The 18,717-nt window shown below is 39.6% G+C and overlaps 1 protein-coding gene across 1 annotated transcript in view; it reads right to left on the bottom strand.

Moving 5' to 3' along the window:
* Positions 1-342: 342 nt before the first annotated feature.
* Tim9a (translocase of inner membrane 9) overlaps positions 343-18,717 on the bottom strand; it is a 56,645-nt gene continuing 38,270 nt past the window's right edge. Inside the window, exon 4 of the mRNA XM_067155249.2 lies at positions 343-795. Within this exon, the coding sequence (XP_067011350.1) occupies positions 658-795 (138 nt within the window). The 3' untranslated portion in view covers positions 343-657. The remainder of the gene's footprint in view (positions 796-18,717) is intronic.

Raw genomic sequence — 18,717 nt, forward strand, 5'->3', positions numbered from 1 at the left:
AATTTAGTGTTTCGCCGGTATGTCGGGTTCATGTGATCTAGAAGGCACACGCATGCCTTCCAGTGTTTAATACAAGTATAATATTACGGCATCGTATCATGGTGAGGTGGTAAATAGCAAGATATCCAGTTGTGTTGTCTGAGCAAACCGGCATGGCAGATGTTTTCTGGACAGAATTAATACTGTGGGTTGCATAAAACCGTATTGGAAGTGGCCGCTGAATCCCACGGTAAATGATTTCTGTTTTGAAGATATTGCAATCTTAGTGAGTTAAGACATTCATATATTATGGTACATGCAATCTTCCAATCTTCTGATAAAACAGACAAATTAACACACTGATGAGTCTTCTTCAACATATATTTCACCAATTAAGATACAAAGTGGTCATGTAAAAGGATGGTATTTTGGCACTAAATTTATTTAACTACAATGATCTTACATTTTCACAGGTGCAGAGCAAATGGCAAGTCTGACAAACTCCAAACTCCAATCCATATTTATAAGTGTAACATACTTGATACAGTACCCAAAACTTATAATTCCACAAGTTTAGGACCAGCCACAACACATGTACCAACAACTATATATTTCAAAACAGCACCAGCATAACTGGCCACATGCAAACTTAACAACTCAGATTGCATGGGACAAGTATCACCGAGGTACACCACCGACTTTCTGGGCTGCTGCCAATGCATTCTCATTGGCAATCATCTGGAACTCTTGAAACCGTTGGGACACTCTCTGGTTCATCTTCATGTACTTTTCCATACAGTTGAGGGCACACCGCTCCTGAAGAAAGGAATAAACTTAACATTAGTATTGTCCAAAAGTGAAAAATATGCAAAAAGTTAACGTCAAGGTATACTGACATGTATAAGAATTTTTAATTATTAAAATTTTTTTTTCCCCGCTAACACATTAAAAGTTTTTGGTAATACAAGGATGGGAAAGGGTTAGGACTGGGAAGGAAGCAGCCATGGTCTTAAGGTGACACTCGGGAGATAAAAATATATTTTTACCTAAAGCATGGATATTCACGAAACTTTGTGGGAATGTCACCTATATAAAAGTAGAGATATCACAAAAATTTCATTTATATACAATTAATAGTTTTTTCAATTTTTTTAATTTTTTGAAATTTTTAATTCAAATTTTCTCAAGAAATTTAAGTAACATGTTAATGTTAATTTGTATTTAGGTAGATAATATGTCTTTTTAAAACACTACATATCAGTTTTTCTGTACATAATTTATATAAGGAGATATATCGTACTAAAGTTTGCGTAAATTTTAGTTCTAAAATTTAGGACATAAAAAAAATCTCTACTACTTGAAAAAATTCTGCAATCAAAAATTCCAGTTGCAGGTTTCTTAATATAGCTGTGATACATATACCCTACAAATTTTGTTACAATTGGCTGAATATTATGGGAGAAAAATGGGATTAAAGTGTAAAAATTACAATTGGTGGGAAAATTAAATCAAAGTTCAAGTGACGTTTTATTCCTGATTTGTTACCTAAAAGTTACCAGAAACCCTATGTTTTTCCTTCCCTTCCTTTCCTAGCAGCTTCTGTACGAATACTGGTAACTCTGGAATCTTGTCACTTCTCCTTCTCCAAAGAACGGAAAATTATTCACCTGCATTTTGTTTATCACAATTCTATCTTTCCTGAGTCGAAGTAATGGGGATTGTAGTTTCTGTCATGTCATGATTGTTGGGTGTAGGTGCAGGACATGGCTTGAAGTTGATGCGACACTTTCCTGATGAGAACAATCTGATTCCAATAACATTTCATGACCTTTTGTCCCTGATTTCTACAATGCAGACTCCTGTTCGGTAATAGCGGATCCCCATCTCTTTATTAACGAAAGTTCAGCAAATCGTCGCTTAGCTAAGGCTGATTTATGTTTACGCATATTGTTTATTCCCTTGAATACAAGCTATCAATTATTACAGCACAATGTCTTTCAATAATAACAGTATCTTGATACGCAACTACAAGACGTTACTTGCGCACTTACTTCACAAAAGTAAACAGACTGTCTACCACCACAGAACCCACCAAAAAAGATTAAACATACACGAATAACAAAACTTATAGTTGTCGGCACTATTGTAGTACCATCAGGAATACCAATACAAGCATAAAATGTTGCTCAATGACAGTCGAGTACGAAATATTAGTCCATAACAGGCTTTATAAATTCATTCCGAAATATGGTAGATCTTACAGCTTGAGTCTGTATAAATATATCGGAGAAAGGGGGGGGGGGGGGCTTTTGGCCCATCCCATGGATGCATAATTGTAAAGAACAGGCATATTTGATTGAATGGATACATGACAATGACATTACCTAACAAAGCAGTTCAGCAGATGCCACGCCCATTTCTGCTGTGTGCAGACTGACAAACATGGCATTATTAAAGTGATATATTGTTTGAATTCAATGAAATAACTTTGTGACAAGAAAGAAGAAACTCAATCCTTTCAATTTCAGACATTTAAAAAAATTTGCCAAAATGGACAAAAAAATCAATTTTTATCTCTGGAGTGCCACCTTAATTAAGATACAGCAGCTGGTGTGTAAATGAGAAACCACGGAAATACTTCTTAAGGGCTGCCGATAGTCGGATTCGAAGCCACCATCTCCCGAATGGAAGCTCACAGTTACGTGATCCTAAGCGAACAGCCAATTTGTTCAGTATGTACAGAGTGGCACACACAAAATGAGTTGCCATTTGTTTCTTACATAGATAATTTATCAGTCCCATGAGATATCCCATTGAGCATGTCAACAGCAATAGCAGTAGAGTATGGAGAAACAAACGAGTTATGAAATGACACGTAATTCAGGATGCCGTCACTAGGACACTAGGCTTCTTTACAACAATAGCCGAGAGGGAAAGAATGATGACGCAGCAGCGATGAGCAGTTGTGTTACTTTTTCATGAAACTGAAAGCCTTGTTGTGACCCAGAAGCATTTTCAACAGCAGTTTAATACACAATGGGCCCTTTGCAAGAGAACCATTCACAGGCTGTACGAGAAATTTGTACAGGAAGGAAGAATATTGAAGCGGCCTCGACCAAAGCCTGTTTGTTCACCGGAGAATAGTTAAACAGTATGAGTTGCTCACAGAGAAGCCCAGGAAAATCATGTAGAAAGGCAGCAGTACAACTGGGCATATCTAAATGCTCCGTTTAACAGATTCTTAAAAGTGACCTAATATGTACCCGTACAAGATGACCTCTGCACAGAAGCTCACTGATGAACACAGGCGGCAGAGACTACTCTGTGCTTGGTGGGCGGAGGATAGGCAACACACTCTTAACAATGTTTGGTTTTCTGATAAGGCGCATCTGCATTTGGACGCTGAAGTTGATAAACAAACTGTATGCTTTAGGGTTACTGAAAATCCAGAAGCGCTGAATGAACGACGTCAAGCTCTGAAAATTACAGTGTAGGCTGCAATTTCCATTCACGGACTTACTGGACCCTTTTCCTTTGAAGAAAATGTGAAGAATGAGCGTTCTTTGAACATGCTCCGTAATAACTTAATTCCACAGCTTCTTGCTATTGTGTTGCCCTTCAACACCAGAAGTTCATCCAAGACGGAGCAAGGCCACACACGGCAAACACTGCGTTGCACTTCTTACATGAGCGTTTCAATGACTGATAATCTTGGCCCTCCAGGAACCATGTGGTACTATTCCTAGGGGATACCTAAAGGAAAAGATTTCTTTTCCAAAACATCCACAATTTGATTGAGCTCAGAAGACTCAGTTTTCAAGTGAAACGGTGAAATCACAGACAACATGTACTGTAGGATAATTGCTAACATCTGTGTTCGTTTGAAGAAGTTAGAAATCAAAATGGTGGCCATACTGAGCATGTGCTGAGTTAGAACAATTCTCCATAGTATGTTTTTCATTGTAGTATATGTTTCTTAGAGTTCGTATTCACAAAGTTTTTATTCAACAACAAAACGGTTACCATTTCATGCGCCACCCTGTATAAGAATAAAATGCTGTCTCGCTGCCTTCCGAAATTACATCACGCTTAAACTGCTGCAATGAACTTTCTTCAGCTTGTCCCTGCTATTTCAAAGGTTGCTAAAGCCACCCAGAATCATTTTCCTTTTGGATTGGGTTTAAAGTCCAGATGCCCTCCCTCATACCACATGATTTTTGAGATGAAAATCTCAACCCAGAATTGACCAGGATTCAAATCTCAGCTTTCCGGTGAGAAGCCAAAAGCTAAGTCATTTAGCTTATCATCGATTTCATGAAATTTTGAACAAACATTCTAACAAGGTCGGTCACATGATTATTTTATTTCAAAATACTGACCTGAAAATATATTATTTGCAAATTTATTTGCCAAAAATCGAGTAATAGCTTATTAGTTTCATACATTTGTGCTCATTTAATTATGTTTGTTATTTAGTATCTTGGAAAAGCTTCCACAGCTCAGGCAACAAAGCACCGGCCTCTCACCACCGGCTTCTGCGGTTCAAATCCCAGTCACTCCACATGAGATTTGTGCTGGACAAAGTGGAGGTAGGTGGTGATTATTGTTTTAAGAGGGGTACAACTAGGCAACCATCCTCTAAGGGGAAAAATGGAAGGGATCCAACACTTCGAAAAATGAAGGTATCGGCCAAAGAAAGACACGGGCCATGAAGGGTGTCAAAATTAAATGCTCCCTAGGATTCGCAACTTAATATTGTTGAAGTTGGAAAAGAACAGAGTTGACCAAGGGAGGTCAGATAGGATAGATGAAAGTGAGGAGCCTGGCATAAGTAGAAGCAATGCCAGGACTCAGCCAAGGGTCCCTAGGTCGCCAACCCACACTCTCAAGTTAAGGGCCCTTGGGGCTCCTTTTAGGTGCCTCTTATGACAGGCAGGAGGTACTGTGGGTGAGTGAAGGTATTGCAGGCTTTTCTCCACGTATTCCAGTTTTCCCTGTCATCTTTCATTCCAACATACTCCATTTCATTTCACCTGTCAGTCATTACGCATTGCCCCAGAGGAGTGCGACAGGCTTCGACAGCCAGCACAGTTCCTATCCTCACTGCTCGTTGGGGGTTTCATTCATTCCATTCCTGAGCCGGTTGAAACTGGAAACAGGCTGTTGGATTTTCATTCATTTCAATTAGTATCTTGGTATTGTATATTCCAAGTTTCTGCATAGAACACCCTAGTTTAGTACCTTCTATCACATTCTTCCTCTTCTACTGCTTATTACATAACGGTGGGATCGCGGGTCGCAAATTGAGTGACACATGTTAGCCTGCCTTGGTTTTACGGCTGGATGCACTTCCTGACTTCACTATTCAGAGTTTCTGTGGTGGTTGGTAGCGTGATGCTTTGTGTGATTATTATGAGGAATGTGCTGGGAGACAAGGTCAAACACCCAGTACCAGAGCCGTAGTAATTAACCGCACACAATTAAAATCTCCGGACCAGCCAGGAATTGAAGGTCCTCTTAACTGAGCATTCAGCCAAGGAATGGAACTTAGAACCTTCTTTCACATTCTAGGAATATCTTCTGCAGAAATATGTTAATAGCCAGTATTTTCAATCTTACCTCATCCTATTCCGTATTGTGCTAACAGCTTGTACACTGACAGTGTAGTGAAGTTAAATGAATTGAAGCTAAGTAAGATGGTAGTAACTGCAACCTTTTATAGTGCCAAGAAGAACTATAGCATGCAGTAGGAAAACAAATGTAATAATCTGTTGAATAATATAAGTTACTTAGTTTTATCTATATTTCTATTGTTTGTTAACCTGTTAGGCACAACTGCAGTTTAGAATTGTAGTGTGGTTATTACTTGGTATCTTGCTTCCTTATCTGCTGTGTAATTCTTTCATAGTGCTTATGAAATTTCATTTTAATTTGTTAATGCGTAAAAGATTGCCAAAACCGTGCAAGCTGGCAGTGCGGTTAGGGGCGCGCAGCTGTGGGCTTGCATTCAAACCACACAATGATGGTATCCCTGAAGATGGTTTTCCGTGGTTTCCCATTTTCACACCAGGTAAAGCAATTTGAAGATTGCCATAGATTAAAGAACTGAAACTGAAAAATGAAGAAATCAAGAAGGATTTTCAAAATATTATAGCACCTAAATTGTCGAGAAATGAGACAGGTTGTGTTGATGAGGAATGGAACACATTTAGAACAACGTTAATTGTGCAATAGAGGTATGCTAGTGGCTTTATGTCGCACCGACACCGATAGGTCTTCTGGCAACGATGAGATAGGAAAGGCCTAAGAGTTAGAAGGAAGCGGCCGTGGCCTTAATTAAGGTACAGTCCCAGCTTTTTGTTTGGTGCGAAAATGGAAAACCATCTTCAGGCTGGGATTCACCCAGTAATAGAGGTATGTGGTAAAAGGAAAGGTAAAGTGAAGGAGAAAGAAACAAGTTGGTGGAGTGATAGAGTACGGAGGATTGCCCCAGTTAAGTTTGGACGATTTTGACGTACCCTTTTGTCTTAGACGATTCCTTTTCTCCAGACCTGGTTGTGCTCAATGTGATAGCCGCTGGGCACGGACTATTGCCCTACAACTCAATTTCTACTGTAAAGGATTTGTATGGAGTACAGGAATAGGAATATTGTACCATACCTCCTTCCACACTTTCCAAAGACACTCAATAGTGGTGGGATGTCTAGAAGAAAGCCCTCTTTGCAGGAGACTATTGTACCATTTCATTGCCCTGATCATATGAAAAACGAGATATTACGACACCAATGTTTGCTATGCATTGTAAGAAAATGACAAAGATTATATAGTAGAGAAATACATTAGAATGAAGTACGGACATACAGAATTAAATAGGCTGTGATTATGTTATAATAAAAGTACAGACATATAGAACTAAAGAGGCCGTGAATGTGCCGAAAAGAATACATATTTAACAAATCAAGTAAGCCATGGTCAGGAAGTAAGACATTCAGACCTACAGAATCCACACAGCCGTGACTAAGAAAAATGCAGAATAATTTAAATTGTTAAAATGGCAAAGTGAACAATCACAATTACGTTGAGCATCGGAACGAAATTATTCACGCGAAATTTGTCACGTAAAGAAGGAGGAAGCTTTTACGGAAGAAGATTTGAAGAATAATTGGATGATCGAGTAATATTATAAAGATATTACGCCAATCTACAACTAAATATCACGGTTAATGAGGTCAAAAAAGAAAATCGAAGAATTAAATTATCGGAGACCAAAGCTCAAATTGAAAGCTAACGCGAGTTACTTAGTGAAAAATAAGATATCGCCAAATCAAAATATATTTACGACAAACTAGAAGTTATCTAGAGTACTTACAAGTCTTTTAACTCGAGACTGTCATTGAATTTTGATAGAATAACCTGTTTTAAGAATTAGAAATTAGACACAGGAGAATTTGTTGCGAGACTGAATTGTGGTACTAATGATGGTGTTAAATATGTTTTTATCACATGCAAACGACGGCATCGAGATGAGTAACCAAGTCTGAGATGGGGCTGACAACTGATGGACACCAGCCAGCTGATTCTACGAGCCCGAGACTGGTAGCCACTGCCCAAATATGACGCAGCCATCACCTGGCGCCAGGGAACCAAAGATGATCGAATTGAAATCTAGCCCAGTCCAATAACGCCAGCAGATAAAAGTTAAGTTCCATGCAGTTTTATCTATTCAAAGTAATCATACATGTATAACTTTAAGAAGTAGTGTGTAGATGTTAGTAATGTGATTTTAAGAGGGTCGTCATTTATATCTTCGAGAATTGATTTCAATGTGCAGTGTCTTCGCAAAGAAATTATCATAATTGTCTTAAAACCATGGATGTAGATAATCTTCGATTACGTAAATCAACATTCTTATGTAGGGATGCTTATAGTCAAATGTGGAGAGATTGGAAAACGATATTACGACTATTGCCAAAGAAAAGTGATATACATAATGTGATTTAATCCAGCTGTAATGCAGAGTGGAAATAGATGGTTCCATAGGATATTAAGACTTGGTTATCGCCAGTTCATCACCGCATGTAAGTAAATACGAGCCTGATTCATTCATACATGTATTTCTTTTACTGGAAAAGTGTGATTATGTGTATTTGAATAGAAATTAAACCCATTCATGCATCACTGTCATATGATAATGGAATATTTGAAACGATACGCCGCTAAAGGAGAAATGATTGATATTTATATATATATAATTAAGAGTACATACAACGTAATGATGAGATTATAAGTATGAATATTCTGAGGGATATATTTGTTGATATGAATAATGTGGAATTATAATGTTTACGGTTGGAAAATGGCGAGAGATATGTATTTGTGATTTATTGGTAGTAATTATGCGTCGTGATACTAACCATAGGTTATAATTGATGTGTTTGCGGCATGATTTTAGTAGCGGCATAGGATGTTTTTGGTTTGATAGGATATTCATATGGTGAAATACGTTACAGGCTGATAACCATACACAGTCATCAAAATAAAATTTCCAAATAATAAATATTAAGGTGTAAACCTGATTTCTTCTAGGAAAATTTCACATGTTGTGATAAGTCCTGTTTGATTTATGTCGAAGCCATGATTTGATGGGAGAAAGCATCTCTATAGTTTAAGTCTCTGCGATTGACAAATAAATAATTATCACCAGCAATATTCTCTAGAATTCCATGAGCTAGTGATTGAACTTAGATGCGATCGTGAATCTTGATAGATGTAAGACCTGATAGGATAATGGTTAGAATTTATTAGGCGATACCTACATTTACTTTTTAGGAAATAATATGGACATATTTATCCAGTAACAGGTGAAACTGATTGATATTTTTTTTTTATGCATCAGAATATATTTAGAATAGCCATTTGAAGCTATGATATTTGGAACTTTGCTTTTTCTGCTAGCGTTACAATTGAAAATCAAGCAAGGATGAACGAGAAGATTAATGACTTGATGAGAAGATAAATAAGCACTTTTGATCTAGTTCAATTTTGATTTTAACCACACTTTTGACTTTATTCACTTATGAATTCATTCACAATTTTTAACTTTCTTGACACTTTCATTTCATAAATATCCAGCAGGATTGCTACTTAATGAGATTGATAATTAAGACATATGATACTTCGTAAACTTTTCTTTGCTTTTATATAGTGAGAACCATATTTCTTTAATGAAATAATGTTTTGATCTCAGTCAAAGACTTTGTTAATTTATCTTTTGAATGAAGAGACGTTGAATGTAATTAGATATTTTAATAATTTAATAATTAATCCCAAGGCAATTCATGATCATGAATAAAACAAGAATTTAAACATTTAAATTATTATTATTGCAATTGATTTCATTATTATAGCAGATCAATTTACGTTGAATTCTTGCAAGATTATTTTTGGTTGGACAAGTTTGAGTGATGATTTTTATGGAAATGCTGGTTAACTATAAGAGAGGATATGCGGGTCCCCAGTTGATCTCACATAAAAAAATATATTTTATTGATGCATATTAGTTATCCCTGAGAGGTATCGTGTAGCTAATCAGAGAATAATTTATGACGCCTACAGTGAAACGTGTAAAGGAGATAATTACCTTAATCGGAAAATATGAAGGCGTAAAGAATTTATTATTGACGGATTAATGGAGATAAATGCAGCTGCCGATACTTAGCATCATATTTAATGCACGATTCATACAATTGACTCCAATACGTGGTGTAGTCGGAAGAGGGGAAATAGCCAGTGCAATAAATTGGACGGCCGTCGTGGCGCAAAAAAGATATCCCCTCAACGTCGTGGTGCACTATAGGCTCCGTGCGTATAGCACTGTGCTGCTGTGGGTGGATACTACAAGAACTACATAGAGACATCTTCATCAACAGCTCACCATAAGCTGGAATTTATGTGACATTTACATGCATTTACTCAATTATTTCACAGAGCTGTCTTCAGATGATTACATTTTAATGTCACAACTTTCCGACAGAATGATGAGCTTGTTCTTGGTTGCATTAATAGATACTGTAGTAGAGAGCTTTCATCCACGACCTCATGAAATGGATTTGAAAGATGGTGGATCTTAGCAGCAAATCGCAGGAAGTGATTCAGGATTTGTACATTTATTTAATACACAACAACTCTTTACACAATGTAAAGGTTAACACTTACAAACAAATTATTATCATCATCATCATCATCATCACCATTTCCCTTTATCCAGCTGTAGCCGGGTAGGGGCAAATATGGTTCCTCTCCACTTTCTTCGGTCATTCCACCACTCCTCCAACACTGTGTCCCAGTCCAGGTTTCTTTCTATAATGCTGCGTTGGATGGTATCGTTCCATCTCAATCGTGGTCGTCCACGGCCTCTCCTTCCTTGGATTTGCATTTCCATCACCTTTTTTGGCATTCTTTCGTTGCTCATTCGCTTTATGTGCCCAAACCATCTGTCGGCTCTTCTCTATTCTATCATTCATTTTTTCCACTCCAATTTCTTCCCGGATTTTCTCATTCCTTATTTTGTCTCTTCTACTTTTCTGTATCATACTCCTCAAGAATTTCATTTCAGCTGCCTGTATTCGACTCTCATCCTTCTTTGTGGGGGTCCACTGTTGCTCACGTCCGCAGGTATTACCTACCATTACCCTGCACGTGTCCCCCGGGTGGTGCTAAGCGAGCAACTACGATCAGCAACTACGATCAAGATGAGACCGAACTGTCATAAACGACCTCTTGGTCATGATAACCTATATTCGTCGAACAGTCCTTCTACGGACTATGAATTTCAAACACGGAAGATCGGCCCACAGATCAACATCTGCCAGTTTAACATCGAAGGCATTAGTAGAGCCAAGAGTGAGTATTTATCAAGCATTTTACAGAAGCACTCAGTTGACATTGTTGTACTACAGGAAACACATACAGAGAACACTGAACAGTTATTGGCAAGGGGAAAGATACCAGGATTTAAAATGATAGCAGCTCACGACCATGCTCAATACGGAATTGCTACTTACATTAGAAATAACATTTGCAACTACAGTACCCTACCAGTAAGCGATCATCCAACCTATTTCTCCACCTCAGTACAAATAGAAGACATCATGGTAACGAATATTTACAAGCCACCCAATGAAATATGGCCTGATCCCATTCCCATAATACCCTCTCATAATAACATCATCCTTGGAGATTTCAACAGCCACCATACATCTTGGGGCTATAAGCGAGATGATGAAAATGGAACTAAGGTCTCAGAATGGGCAGAAGTAAACAACCTTGCACTGATATATGACCCCAAAGATAAGGGAACATTTCACTCTGGCCGTTGGAAATGTGACTACACACCAGACCTTTGCTTTGTCTCGCACAGTTTTATGTTACCATCTTGCCGTGTTAGGAGACAAGTGCTCAATAACTTCCCGCACAGCCAGCACAGACCCATAATCTACCAAATAGGAATTCAGATCCCAGTTATACAATCTACACCCAGACCTCGCTGGAACTTTCAGAAAGCAGACTGGGTTGCTTATGCCAAGTCTACTGATGCCAACATCAGATGGATTAAACCTACCCCAGAGAACTACTACATGAGGTTTGTTGGCTTAATAAAATCAGCAGCAAAAACCTATATTCCTAGAGGATTCCGTAAAGACTATATACCGGGATGGAGTGAAGAGTCCAGCAGACTGAGTAAGGAATTTGAAGAAAATAGCAGTCACGAGAAAGCAACAGATTTACTACAATCACTTGATCTTGCTAGAAAAGAGAAGTGGGTGAAGACTGTAAAAGACATGAATTTTACCCATTCCAGCAGAAAAGCATGGTCACTTATTCGGAAATTAGATTCCACATCCATACCACCAAAGCAACATTCCCCAATCAAGGTAGAAGCAATAGCAAATCACCTCGTTTCCACCTCTAAAACAACAAGGAATAAACTGACCACGAAATGGGTTAAAACTGAGCTTAAACGGGCAAAACGAGAAACACAACCAAACGCAACCTATTCACAACCTTTCACATCACAAGAGGTCGATAAGGGATTAAAATCACTCTAAAATGGCAAAGCTGCAGGACTAGATGGAATCTACCCAGAACTACTAAAAAACTGTGGTCCAGCTACAAGAAGATGGTTGCTGCATTCTTCAGCTCCATACTTCAGTCAGGAAGACTTCCCCCAATCTTCAAGAAGTCAAAAATTATTGCCCTTCTGAAACCAGGAAAGGATCCAACTCTCCCACAAAGCTATCGACCTATAGCTCTACTCTGCGTCACCTACAAGTTATTAGAAAGACTGATACTAAACCGAATAGCACCAGCCATCGAAGCATTCCTTCCAGTTGAACAAGCAGGATTTCGTCCCAGCCGTGACTGCAGTCACCAAGTACTGTCCTTGACCACATATCTGGAGGTTAGTTTTGAGAAGAAATTGAAAAGCGTCTCTGTCTTCTTAGATCTTACAGCTGCATATGACACAGTCTGGAGGGAAGGTCTTATGCTTAAACTGATTAAAGCTGTTCCTTGCTTAAAAATTACTACACTAATTGACAGAATGTTAAGCAACCGACTATTTCAAGTTCATTCAGAACACAACAGAAGCAAATTCCACAAAGTCAACAATGGTCAGCCTCAAGGGTCGGTTCTATCTCCTACTCTCTTCAACTTATACATCCACGACCTGCCTGAAACAGTGTCCCGAAAATTCATATATGCGGACGATATTTGCCTTACAATTCAACGACCCAACTTCGCAGAAGCTGAAATAGTTCTTAACCGAGACCTTGAACTGTTGGATGACTACTTTCAAAGATGGTACCTTCACCCCAATCCACAGAAAACAGTGACATCTACATTCCATCTGAACAACGCAGAAGCAAACCACCATCCAAGGGTATTCTTCAAGGGCCATGAACTACAATATTGTGCCAATCCCAGTTACTTAGGAGTAACATTCGACAGGTCTCTTACGTACAAAAATCATCTGCAGAAAACCGCCAACAAACTAAAAAGTCGTAATAACATTCTCCAACGCTTGGCTGGCACTTCCTGGGGAGCGGATGGAAACACATTAAGGACAACATCTCTGGCCTTAGTCTATTCTGCAGCAGAATACTGCTCTGGTGTTTGGCTTAACAGTGCTCACACACAGCTAGTAGATTCACAACTTCGTCAAACCATGCGAATCATAACTGGTACACTTCGTGCTACACCGACCCAATGGTTACCGGTTCTCAGCAATATACTACCTCCACATATCAGGAGACAGAAGGCCCTTTTTCAGCTATGGACCAGAATGCTAAAGAATGAACGTCTACCTGTTCATGAGGATATCAGACAGAAATGCACACGCCTGAAGTCTCGCCAGCCTGCTTGGAAGACAGCCGTGAAGATAACATCTAGTGAATTCAACCCCACCTCTAAATGGTTAACAGAGTGGTCTTTATCCCCAGCTCGGGCAATAGTGGATATTAATAACCCATCCACAAAGCTGGCAGGCTTTGATCTGCCACATTGCACCTGGAGTAGACTAAACCGCATGAGATGTGGAGTAGGTAGAACAGCATCTACTTTACACACCTGGGGCTGGTCAGTTTCTCCATACTGTGATTGTGGGGAGGTTCGACAAACAATGAAACATGTAGTGCAGGAATGTCCACTCCGTGCTTTCACTGGCACCATGGAAGACCTCAACACAGCAACACCCGAAGCAGTGAAGTGGGTGGCGGGTTTGGACATTCACATTTAGTGACATGTACATCACTCGCACTCAGTGTGTATATATGAACTGTCAGAGTTGATAGGTGGTTAGCGATGTAAATATATTGTGTTTTCTTCTTGTACTTTCAAACTTTGTAAATTGCTTTCTTTGACTGTATAGATATGATAATTTGTATTTACTTTGTACTGATCTTTCACTGGTTGTGTAAATAGTTTATGGGTTGTCATTATTCATCATACGCCAAATAAATAAAATCCTTCTTTGTCATTGTCCAAGTTTCTGCTCCGTAAGTTGTTATGGGTACGTAATACATCTTGTACATAGTATCCTTTGCTTCCATTGGCACATCTTTGTCCCATAACATATTTCTTACACTATGATAGAAACAACTTCCAGCTTGAATCCTTTTACTAATCTCAGCATCCAGTTGAGCATTCTCCATTAATTCACTCCCCAGGTATTTAAACGTTTCCACTACTTCCAGGGGCTTGTCTGCAAGTCTAATCTGACCTTTCCCTTCTTTCTCCCCTCTAGTCATAACAAGAGAATTACTCTTTTCTACACTTATTTTCAATCCACATTCTTCAATCTTCCCATTCATCACATTCAACTGTTCTTGAACCTTCCTGTCGTCTTCTCCCCAAATCACAATATCATCTACAAATAACATCATGTTCATTTCTCTTCCTCCATATGCTGCTTTTGCCGTTCTCATGATGTCATCCATTACTATTGTAAACAGGATTGGTGATAGAACACTTCCCTGTCTCAGCCCACTAGTTATTTTGAACCAACTTGTCCTGCCAACTTGTGTTTGCACGCAACACAAATTATTATATCAAGGTTAAATTTCAAAGTAAGCTACAATAGGCCATCTTTTTTAAAGCACACACATCATACTATAACAGATACATAGTATTCTATTAACATAGTCTTAATGATAGCAATAATAATAATAATAATAATAATAATAATAATAATAATAATAATAATAATAATAATAATAATAATGAAGTTGGATGTCATCACCAACACCTACAGGACCATGCAGAAGACTGTGGCCATTGCCACGACTGGAAATGTACGGAAATTTATGGGTTCAAATTCTACGTAAAACTGTAGTGTAAATTAAGGTTTATTCTGCTTTGATTTCCTAAAATCTGTACAATTGGTTGAATATCATTACCGCGAAAGAGTGCAAAATAAATAATAAGAAGAAGAATAACATACTGTACAGTACTACAGACCACAATGTGAAATTTTATAGTATTCAATTACAACCACACAAAATGGATTTAAAAAGGCAGTAGACAAATATAGGATAATTATAAAAATAGGCCTCCAATACATAATATCAATAGCTCACAGAAATACTGCATTTTACATACCTAAAGTATGTCCATGCCCTGCGCAACTCTTTTCAAGCAACCCCTAAATACATGAGCTGCATGTATCCTCATTTCAATCTTAAATTTCTGCCTGTATCGGGAATCAAGACCAGGCCCCCGAAGAAGGAAACTAGTAGCACTAACCCGTTATATTACAGAGGTGGTCGCGATCATATTATAAATACAAACACAATAATTGATTGGCAACGTTAAGATATTCAGATATTTTCAATTGGTCCAACAACAAACCCATACCTTTTTATCAGAAAAAGTTCCTCTAAGCTCTTCTCCTTGTTGTATTTCTCTTTCCCCCCTTTTGAGATGCGAGGTCGAGACCATTCACAGTGTTCATCAGTACGCGAGGTGACATGTTCTGAGTAAACTGTATAAATAACAGCAGAAATATGCTTACATACCATGGAAATATTTTTATTCTTTTACCACGGCCTCCCTCGCAACGTTAACCTACGCCAACATGATACTGTATTAGAGATAAGCCAAATATACACTGACTGAGCAAATGTCATGGGATAGCGGAGCACTGATGCGCAGGTGTGTTGTCTGCGCACCACACGCCCCCTGTGCCAGCGGCAGTTGTATAGGAGACCTTGTGAACAGTGGCTGTGCATGTGACAGGTGTAACATGGAATGTCGACATGAGCTGAAACCGTTCAAACGGGGTATGGTGGTCGGTGCCCGACGGATGGGAAGTGTGATTTCGGAAGTGGTGTGGGAATTCAGCTTTACACGATCAACAGTGTCCAGGGTGTATCGTGAATGGTTGAATGCGGGTGTCACCGTCCACAACAGACGAACGACCGTCCAGCCACCCTCGATGACCGTGACTGGCGACATCTGAGACGGACTGTCAATAACAACAGACGGGTAACCATGCAACAAATCACGGCTCAATTCAACACAGGCCGTGCTAGACATGTCTCCCAGTGGACAATCCATAGGAACGTGGGTTCTATGGGGTGCGGGAGTCGGCGCCGCACATGGGTGCCACTATTAACCCAACGTCATCGGGCACGACGACGCGCATTTGTCGCCAGACACCAGGGATGGACACTGGAACAATGGCATAACGTGATATGGTCGGACGAATCACGATTTCAACTGCACCATGCCGATGGGAGGCACCATATATAGTGCAGACCACACGAAGCGATGGATCCCACCTGCCTCGAAGGTGTGGTCCAGGGCGCAGGTGTCTCTGTTATGGCCTGGGGTGCATTTTCCTGGTATGGAATGGGCCCCCTAGTTGTTCTGGAAGAGACTCTGAATGGTACGCGGTATGATGACCTGCTCGGAGACCATCTCCGCCCATTTTTGGCCTTCCAGCGCCCAGACGGTTCTGCGGTGTTTCAAGATGATAATGCGCCGCCACATTGCTCCCACGTCGCCCAGGAATGGTTTCAGGAACATGCAGCAGAGGTCCAACGACTGCCATGGCCACCCAGGAGCCTCAATATGAACCCTATCGAGCATACTTGGGATGTCCTGGAACGCAGGTTCCATACCATGGATCCCGCACCCATGAACAGACCAGCACTGGCGGCCGCTCTGCAAACAATTTGGTGTCAGCTGCGTTCAGAGGACTACCACGGACTTGTCGACTTACTTCCACGGCGTCTCACTGCTGTTTGCAGGGCCAGAGGAGGCCCCACACGCTATTAGGCGACTATCCCATGACATTTGCTAAGTCAGTGTATTTTTCTGAAGACAGCATTGTTGAGTGTGTACATGAAAATTAATCTCATTATCACCACAAATAATACATAAATTACTATGTTGCCTCTATCGTGAAATGGTAGTGTCTCTAGTGAACCAACGTTTTTCTCTTATCATATTTGCAGTTTTTAGCTCTGTTGCTATTTGCTGCAAACACTTTTTCTTGTAAATTTAATACATGACCACTTTCTGGATGTCTGGAATAATTCGGCCGATTGTTTTTGCATAAAACACTCTGAAATCCCACCGTTATTATTTAGTTGGCCATGGCAACACACTGTGAAACGATAGAGATATGTGCGCGGTGATCGCATGAACTTATAATGTTCACCATTCGCAGCGCAGCGGTGCATTTTTCCCAGCAGCACACGGAGCCTATAGGCACAGAAGTCCATCTGCAATTCGGCAGGCCATAAGGCAACAATGGTATGAGTCAATAACATTCTTCTGGAAGCAGGTAGCATTGATCTTCATATTTTTTGACATTCTGAGGATTCTGAGTTTACCGCAGGCACAATATCCTGCCACTACCTTGAGGCTCCTAGCAAACTTTCCTTTGTTTCTTTGTTTGTTTTCTTTGACGAAGTATGAGTACCCCTTTTGGCCTTTTGGACGACAGTACATTGCCAGGGCCTTGTTGGCGTCATCCAAATAAACTAAAGCTTCATCCAGGGTAAGAACCGACTGCCATTTATCCCCTGCGAGGTTGTTTTCGTATAATTTTCTTGCACTAATGAACCGTTCTTTAACGTGCCTTGCCTTCAAAGCATGTCTACGTGCCTTTTCTGCTTTACCAGGTTCAGATCATCTTTAATTTCACGGTACAATGTACCTTAAAATGTGTTTGTGTAGCTGGCAAGGTGTCTATGAGTCTGTGGATTTTCCTTCAGGACGGCAGCCGTTACTTTCTGAATAATTCCGGAGTCCTCGAGGGTGGAACTCTCTTCCCCGGCAGATTTTTCAAAGTTATTGTTTTGGGCGGGAAACCATGTAATTTTATCACATTGCCTACAGAGGATTTTCTAGTGTTGAGACCTTTCAATTTACACTGGTATACAATCCCCGATAATGAGAAATTAGCATCAGTAAGGCCAACAATGTAGCCTTGCCATATATCTGCAATTAGCCAGGCCATGAGGTAACAATGGTATGATATGACTCTACATGGCACTTCTCTAAATCACACTGACAATACAGAACCAAAAATAACAACATGCAACTGCTTCCAGGACGGCAAGTATGCTCAGGGTCGCGTCATGTATTAACTGCGGCAACCCTGCGTAAATCATACAATCAGAGAAAGAAACATGGCAAAGAAAAACATTAAAAACACAATCAGGCTCAGGGAATTGTACCAAAGTACAATGAAAAAATAAAAAGACTGGACAAGCAATAAGAAACTCCAGGCAGAAAGAGTAGTGAAAGAAGAAAAGGAGAAGAGCTGGAAACTGTTCACCCAAAGAATTGAAGAAGATACTAAAGGAAATCAGAAAAAGTTATATGGGTTGGAAAAAAAAATCAGACAGAGCTATTGAAACAGTGAATGAGATAAATATCAAGAGACATGGTAGGAATCAGAGAAGAGATGAATTGTTGTTTTGAAAAATTACTGAATGGGGAGTATGAACAAGAACAGGTCATCAAAGTTACTGATGAATTAGAAATAGAACAACCTACATTTACTTGGATAGAGACAGAAAATGCCCTGAAGAAAATGAAAAGTGGAAAGTCAATGGGAGCAGATGAACTAACAGCAGACATGATTAAGGCAGCTGGAATCCCTGGAATACAGTGGCTACGATGGCTTCATGTAGACGAGTGTCGCATTCTCCTTCAGTGTGGAGTCCT

This window comes from Anabrus simplex, chromosome 11, assembly GCF_040414725.1.
Source record: "Anabrus simplex isolate iqAnaSimp1 chromosome 11, ASM4041472v1, whole genome shotgun sequence".
Lineage (NCBI taxonomy): Eukaryota > Metazoa > Arthropoda > Insecta > Orthoptera > Tettigoniidae > Anabrus > Anabrus simplex.